Genomic DNA, 8,675 nt, shown 5'->3' with positions numbered 1-8,675 from the left:
ACACACACACACACACACACACACACACACACACACACACACACACACAAGATTTTAAAGACATTTCTTGAATACAAGGAGCATTTAAAAGACAGTTTGTTTTCCTAATGTAAAACTGAAAGCTCATATATACATCTTAGGTCCTGAGTACCTATAGGGTCTGTGATACCCAAGGGAGGACTGAGGGAAGTGTTAAATGGCAGTGACAGTGGTCAGAGTGGCCCAGTGTATGTGAGGACTGTTCAAAGGAAACTTGGTAATAAAGGATCTGTCTCTCAGAGAGTAAGGGTTTGGTCAGTGTGCTGAGACTTTTAAATACTAGAATAGTTTCTACACTAAATAATAGTATTTCTGATATAGTTTAAGAGTAAAGTTCTTGGAAGATAATTAGACAAGGAATCTTATTTTTCCCCAATAAATGTGAAATAAATGAGTTGTACATGCAGCCTTTAAGTTTAAGATTAAAAACACTATATCCAGTAGAGTTCAATGGCACATGGTAGGACACAGTGGCACACAGTAGGGGACACTGGTGCATGCCTATAATCCCAGCACTCTGAAAAATCCATGAAGGAATAATGTGAGTTCAAGGTCAACCTGTCTTTAAAAGCTACACTAAATTAAAATTTACTTTGCTTTCACTTTTTTTTGGTTTTATAAATAACTTTATGTTTAGATGCTGAATATAAATGCATTATTTTAAATTAATTATATTAAGGTTTAGATATTCTTCCCCATTTATATTTTATAGGAGAAACGACACATTTATAAACATTTGGTTAGTAATTTGTAGGTCTGGCTACTGCACATCTCTGGTTTTCTTCTATATGCCCTTCAGTCTGTAGTACAAATGGCTGTCTGCTCTATTATTATGTGAAAACCCTGCTATGATGGCAATGCCCTTTTGCATTAAGGATTTGAAGTCACCCTCTGCTGGCAGCCATTGTATAAATGATTTGTTTGCTCGTCCACATTCTGGGGTCCTGGGATCCCTAAATCCTTACAATTCCCTAAAGTCCCAAGCGAGGTCTTTATTGTTCATGAAGTTGAGATCATATTTGAGTTTATGCTTAGGATGAACCCTGTCAGACCAAAAGGACCAACCGTGTAATTAGAGAGTAGGGCACTGAGGCGGGTAATAGAGTTGACCTTCTGGCAGGAAGGGAGAGTTGGAGAGTGAGTTGGGTCACAAGGATGGCGAGTCACTCCACCATGCTGATGGAGTAAAAGTTTGATAAGAACTAGGATTCAAGACTTATTCCCTGACTGGTAATATTAACTCGGACTCAGAAACCTTGGAAAGTAAAGGTTCTTTGTCTTGCAGTCTGGGGAACAAAAACCTGCCACAGTAATGTAATCAGTAAAACTCCTTGGATGAAGATGTTAACGTGCTAGTAATGAGGTAGGATGGAATCGTGACTCTACCCTCCTGAAACAACATATCTGAGATAAGCCATACAGTGTTTAATTAACTCAACGATAAGAAAAGGCTCCTATTCTTTCTTTATCCAACGACACAAGTACAAGAGAATGAGATTCTCAGGGTCTCAGGACCCTGAGACAGGCAGCTGGAATGTGTGAGACAGCCTGGGCTGAGTCCTGAGTCCTGTTTCTGTGTTCTTCACAGACCAGCGCAGTAGGCAGACTGTTTACATGTACCACGTCGCAGGCTCTTCTCTGACCACTGTTAGAGGCAGTGAAAGTGACCATTTTATCTCCTTCAGCCAAGCAAGGCGCTCCCAGCCCCCAGGGTCCCAAAGAAACAGCAGGACAAAAACATGAATCCTGTTTTAGAAAAGTCTCAAGAACTTTGGCGTTTGGAAAGGCCATCCACCCTGATAGAGATCTCTCTCACCAGCTACAACTGGCTGTAGGGTAAAGAGCTGCCATCAGTGAGTGTCTGTGAGTGCTTGTTGCAATTATCCAGCTCGCTCAGGCACTGGACCATCAAACAGCAGCTGATTAGTCTTTTCCATAGTACAGGCCAGAGACAAGGCAGGAGAAGAAGCAGGGGCGGCTGGAAAAAAGGGTGTGTCCACTATATAGGGTGCATGCATGACATGCGGGGTTGAGGAGAGGTTAGAAGGGGAGGATGATGTAATTATATTTTAATTTAAAAATGAAAAACACATAAGTTAAAAGAATCCCTCCATTGTTGCTTCTGTACCCTCGAACTTCAGAATTCTTATATAAGTGCATACATGCTTAAAGGACACTACCACAATCAATATTATTTAATAAAGATTTAAGTTGACAAGTGAAGATATCAACAGTAAATCTACTTTGGTAAAGAAAATTGACATTATGTGTCTAAGTGAGGTGAGGATCAGCCCCGTTATACTATGCACATGATAGGATTACAGCACATGATAGGGTTACAGCAATGAGAGCTTAACAGTACACATTTCCCTTCCAGTCCCTCCTACAACCCAGCAGCTTTGGAACTGGATAATCTTGAATGATATTTAACAACCCAAATGTGCAAGCAAGCACCAGAAACAAGTCAAGCTAAGCTTCTAGTACAAGTACTGAAAAGATACCACACCGTGTGTCTATCTGGTTCAGCCTCTGCCACTTACAATCTCTAAAAGTTATCAGGGGCCCGTGTCTATCTATCTGTTTTCCCTAATAACCCATTAATTTATTGTAAGTATATTTTTATTTAACAGGGTTTGCTTTCCCCTCTCTCAGAGCTCCTTCCAAAATGCTGGCAGTGTCACAACTGTGTCAAGGAGCTCCTAAAACAACATGCCACTGAAAGATGTGCTTTTTTGAGAGCACTCAGAAGAACCATGTGAGCACTTGTACTCTGGATATGCCAGGTCGAGTTTTGCTTTAAATTGTTGAGATTTGCTCAAGTGCAATACAAGATAGAGGTTTTCAGAGATAAAAAAAAAGTAAATTTAGGTAGCTTTATTTTTATATTTAAATGATTGAAAAGAGAATTGGCTGGGGATACAATGGATATGTTGTAGGGTTTGGTTTACAGAAGCTTTCCCTGTTTTTAGCTTTAAGCAATGAATTTGATTGGGACATTGGAGGTTTATAATATATAATAAATCTGTAGACAATCTAATGATAGTTACAGATCCCAAGACTGTTGTCAAGTACACTTGATCTTTCAGAAAACAGACACGGTTGGTCGGCTAGCTAGAAATGTTTAAGTCTTCATAACACTAATTTTAATTGAGATTGGCTGTTTCTACAAGAAGCCAGTGATGACACTGATGCTCTGTCATGGCTATTACACACCCTCTGGTATTTACGGCAGCTAGCAAGGCAGGGATGTAGGCGGTACTTCTCAGACACCGGAAATGACATGTCACATTAACACCTATGCAAGAGAGAAGCACTGTAAAAGGGTACAGTGATGTGCTCCATTTGTTTTAACTACTGATACCATGGTCATGCGTGTCGAAGGCCCTGGGGCTTGCAGCTGGATAAACTGTGGTGGCTACATGGGCTTTTAAGCTTGACAAATCAGGATGAAACCCTGATCCAGCTTCCACTAGCTGCAAGGTCTTAGTGAAATTATGTAAATTCTCTGATGGTTGTAATACGTGGCTGTGAGAATTCTTGAAATCAGTATAATTCACTGCTCCCAGATGGGACCCAGCTATTTCTCTTTCTTCATTTCCTTAGGAATCAGGACTCTGAAATATACATTTCTGTTACATTTACAGAATAATTCATTTTTAAAAGACAATATTCCCCAGTTTGGGCATAGATTAAATAAAAAGAATGGGAGATTGGGGAATTAGGTAAGTTGCTACAATGATCCAAAAATGAGAATAAAATTTGAAAGCAGTTAGAGAAGAACAGTTGAAAAGAAACAGAAATTGATACTGTGGGAAATAAAAAAAAACAAACAAATCATTAAAAGATAGGCCTAGGGGCTGCGATACATGCAACACTAAAGCTGGGGCTGGGAAAATGGCTCAGTGGGTAAAGCACTTGCTCTCAAGTGTGAGAACCAGTATCGGCCCCAGAACCAAAGAAAAGGCTGAGTAGTTGTAGCTCCCACTCTTGGAAGACTGTGGTGGGATTAATGGGTTAAGCTGGCCAGAACAGTCATCATTAACAAAAGTCTGGGCTTGAGAGAACATACTTGAGTGAATAAAGTAGGGCAGGATCAAAGAAGATTCCTGATGTCATCCCCCCAGGCTTCTACATGTGCACTCACGGAAGTGCATAAGCACTACACACACACACACACACACACACACGCCCACACATGGATGCATACATGTACGCATATGCACATGAATGTACACATATGCATGCACACATATGCACATACATAGACACATGCACACGCATGCTTGGACACTCCCATGCATGTACACATATATGCATTCATACACACACATTCATACAATACACTCTTTAAAGAATACTAAAGATGATGTGAGCTGCAGAATTGGCTCCTACTTATCGTTGCATAGCCATTTCCTCTGAACTGAAACACTCTTAATGAAGCAAACATTCAATCTTACAAGGCCCAGGAAGATACTGAAATTTACAGGCTTCATAACTCCCCCTCACAAAGTGATATAAGCAGTGATAATTTTGGGGAGAGTTCACAGGCTGAACTATCTGTAAATCCAGCAGGAAGCTCCAGGGATGCATTGTTTCTGAGCTGTCACCTTGCTGAGGTGGGCTTTTCAGTGATGCAGCTGCTTCTGAGTCACTCAGGGACTTGCAAGTCTCCCCAATCTACTCCTGGTCCACTAAGCCACATTTAGTTAGAACTGTTTCTATTCCTTTGGTCTTGTCATCAATGTCCTACGTGGGATAAATAGATGTTTCCATAGGAAGTGTCACATGACATTTGTCCTCCTGCTGTCCCTCCTGTCTTGATCACTTTTTAGCCACATCTCAGAAAACACATGGTATCCAGTCTAGGAAGTCAGAAGAATGAAAAGACCGAATTCAGGAGCAGCATGCACAGATCTGGAAGCAGAACTTGTCCCGCTCCACATCCTGCTCAGTACAGCAGGGAGAATTTATAGACAGATTCATAAAAGCTTTTAGATGGCCTCACGTCCACATGACTGTGGGCAGAGAGGGACATGCACTAATTTTATCTTTCTTTTATAAAACCAGTTTGTCAATGGTATGCATGCTGGCAAGAACGCTAGCATTTGTGCTGGAGGAAAGGAGGGAGCAGAATGGAGAGCTGTATTTTCTACATTCTCATTATAAAGTATGAAGGCTTCCAATAGACTGGAGGAGTGTGATCTGAAGAGGAATTCACAAAGAAATGAACTCTAATGGAAACAATCAGAAGCGCTCTCCGAAGCTTAAAGAAATAGGTTCTCATGGTTTTTCCTACTGTTTTGGTTTTGGTTACCTCTCCCTCCTTACCATGCTACTCTGGATCACCCACTTCTACTTTAATCTTTCCACCTCTAGCCTCCCCCTTGACTGCTTCCCTGTCACAAGTGTGGTGCGACTCCCTCTCACTTGATGCTTCTATTTATTCCCTTCTCTAGAGCCTCTTCCTATTGTCCTAGCCTCTATAGGCACTCTAAGTCTAATGCACATAGTAGGATGTCCATATGAAAGAGAACTTGTGGTTTTTGCCTTCCTGAGCCTGGATGACCTCACCCAGTAAAATTATTTTCCAGTTCTGCTCATTTTTCTGTACATTGAAATTTTCTTTATAATTGAATACAATTCCATTGGGTATATACACTACATTTTTATGTCTCCATTCATCAATGGAAGGATACCAGTCTTGTCCAGCTGCGAACCCTGTATCATAGATATAACACCAATCTGCCGACCAAGCTGAGCCCACTAGTGCAATAATAGCATGATTAATATAGAGGTAACCAACTGCTTAATGGTTGTATTTGGGGTCCTCTCCTTGGAAAGGAGCCCATGCTTATAGTTGTGAACCTGGTCAAGAGGGCATGACTTTTAGAGAAGAACCTATGACCATTGTTTTGATAAATAGACATGTTAAATTACTTTCTGTTTGTCTTCCAAAATTAGTGCTGATCTCTTCCTTTATAAGAACTCTTTACATCCATGAGTGGTCAAAATATGAAGAATAAATGAGGGTGGAGTGCTTAGTCCTAGATGGACACACCCCCGACAAGGCTCTGGTAATATCATGAGATGGGGAAGTATCAGAGTTGGAAGATGACGGTGTGGCAGACATGACAGAGATATTGCATTTCATGAGCTCACTGCAGCTGTGACTTGACCATTATTGTGCCCACTGACATTTCATCATAGATGGGGCAAGTGTTCATGAGGTCTACCCTCTCTGAGGGTCTGTTGGCAGCTAATGTTTGCTGGGGGAGGAACACCATTTTCTTAGTGGTGTAGCTACTGGTAAGTTGTCCAGGCTCCAGAAAACAACTTGCCGCCATATTAATGCAGGCAAGAGTAACTAAACTCAGTGGAATGACACACACACACACACACACACACACACACACACACACACACACACAGAGACCACATATGCACATTCATACATGCAGAACATGAAAGCAGAATGGGGAAATTTTTGGAATGAAGGAGAAGATAAGAGAAGTAATGGGGTAAAATAGCTAAAATACACTACATAAATGTATGAAACTCTCAACAAATAAAAAAAGCCTAAACAATAAAGAGATAGCAGTAAATAAAGGTAAATTAAGAAGGTGTTTTCACCTGATGAGACAAATGCTGCTTAGTGATAGTTGGATAATTATTTTTAAATGTGAAGAAGCTTTGTGCCATTGTAGAGGAGGGAGGTGAGTTTTCTTACATAGGTGAACTATAAAACCTTTAAGGAAAAATCAGTAGATGATGTTTTCAAGACTGTAAACTAGTATACACAGCTAGAAAAGGGATGAGTTGGTGGCTCAAGTTTTTTTTTTTTCCATCAAGTTTTGACCTGTTGTTCCAATTTACCTGCTCATCTATCCAATAAAAGGTTCAATTCTTTCCATAGGGGAACCGGTTCCCGCGGCTCTCTTTTTATAGCCCTACTTCTATTGACTTACTCTGGCTTTTAATTCTTCTTCCATGATTACTTCCACACTAATCCAATTTGTCTGTTCACCCCCAATCCTTCCCTGCCTGTCTGTTTTCAACACTCCCACACTAATGTTCTATGATTTCGTCATCTCTATGGAAACGGAAGAACTCTGGAGGCAAAAAACTGACAGTGTCATCTTTTAAGTTCAAAACACATGAAATACATAATTCTGAAAACAAGTTGATGAAGTTTTAATTTAGGAAGCTAGAAGCTGAGGTCTTTTGGATGAGCAAATAGTCCCAGTGGTTGCTGGGAGTCCACCACTGGAGCAGAAGTAAAGGATAAGGTGCTCAAAGCAATCTGATTTCTCCAGAAGACTATTGGAAAAAAAGGAAGGAAACATTTGTGTAAAGGTGGTGAAGAGACAGAATACTTCAGATTCAAGTGTCTGACCTGTGACTTAGCTCTGTGTCTGAGGGAAGAACCTAACCTTCTCAAACTGGCTTTGTCATATAAAAGGTTGAGATGGCCCAGGGGTTATGATGAGAAACAAGATCAACAAGAGGATAAAACATATTTAGTGATTTGATACATGCTCCAGCTACATAGTAACGGCTCACTGTGGGCTCTGCTATTAACAGAGTTTTTAAAACAGAGAAGACAAATCTCACTAAATAAATAAGTATTAAAAAACATGCGGAGTGGGAGTGGGGGAACTGGAGAAATGGTTCAGGGGTTTCCCTTTACTGAATGCTCTTCCAGAGGTCCTGAGTTCAATTCCCAGCAACCACAAAGAGGCTCACAATCATCTGTAAATGGGATCCAATACCCTCTTCTGGTGTGTCTGAAGACAGCGACAGTGTACTCACATACATAAAATAAATAAACCTTTTAAAAGAAATCATGCCAAGGAAGTTGTTAAAGCAGAAAGTGTGCTTCCCAGAAACTACTAAATCTAAAGACATTTATCAGTCAAGGGGTCTGCTTTCCCAGGTCCCACAGCAGGGGAGGGAGAGTTTAAAACGCTTTAGCTAATGCTAGAGTGAAAAGGCATGCGTGTCTTCTGCTTCAGCTAAGAGAAACATTTTGCAGGATATTTATATGAGAAAAACATCAAAGTTGGTGAAGAAATGATTATATGAAGTATTAAGTATAATACACTAAATTGTTTGAGTTTTTCAAAATTGAGAATATATATATTCTTATATATATATTCTTATATATATTATATATATATCTTTTTTTCTTTTCTTTTTTTTTCTTTTTAAAAAAATTTTTTTTGAACATGAGATGCTTTTTTATAGCATGTTTTACAAGGGGAGGGGGTAAGAGGGGCCAGGTGGTGGAAAAGTACAGAATCTCCTTGGCCTCTGCCTTGAAACATGTCATGGTCTATATGGTACACTGCCTTGAATTATGATCTACCTGCTATTCTTCAGAAGATATGGTATCTTAAAGCAATTGATAGAATAGGTTGTGGATTTAATGTGCAGATACTTCTACTACCCATAAAGAAACAGCAAACAGTAGCTAGTAGTCATGGATTGGGAATGTGCTGGGTTTTCAAGAGACTGTGAGTACTGTGAAGTCAGTTTTTGGAGGTAATGAGGTCATACAAAGGGGCACACTCCCAGTGTGACCCATCACTCCAGGGCTTGTGTACTACCACTCCAGGGCTTGTACACTCCCAGTGTGA

The 8,675-nt window shown here is 40.3% G+C and overlaps 1 protein-coding gene across 3 annotated transcripts in view; it reads right to left on the bottom strand.

The window, feature by feature from the left end:
- Positions 1-8,675, bottom strand: part of Ndst3 (N-deacetylase and N-sulfotransferase 3) — a 161,410-nt gene that overhangs the window by 87,790 nt on the left and 64,945 nt on the right. The window contains exons 1-2 of one of the 3 annotated variants that reach the window (XM_028760432.1): positions 6,913-7,065; positions 6,670-6,784 (exon numbers count right to left, since the gene is read on the bottom strand). The exons of the other annotated variants lie outside the window; for them this stretch is intronic. Of the exons in view, the coding sequence (XP_028616265.1) occupies positions 6,670-6,738 (69 nt within the window). The 5' untranslated portion in view covers positions 6,739-6,784; positions 6,913-7,065. Of the gene's footprint in view, positions 1-6,669; positions 6,785-6,912; positions 7,066-8,675 lie in introns of those variants that run through there. 3 annotated transcript variants of the gene reach the window in all.

Source organism: Grammomys surdaster, unplaced genomic scaffold (assembly GCF_004785775.1).
Source record: "Grammomys surdaster isolate TR1022 unplaced genomic scaffold, NIH_TR_1.0 126531, whole genome shotgun sequence".
In the NCBI taxonomy this organism is placed as follows: Eukaryota; Metazoa; Chordata; class Mammalia; order Rodentia; family Muridae; genus Grammomys; species Grammomys surdaster.
This window is presented reverse-complemented; position numbering and strand designations above follow the sequence as displayed.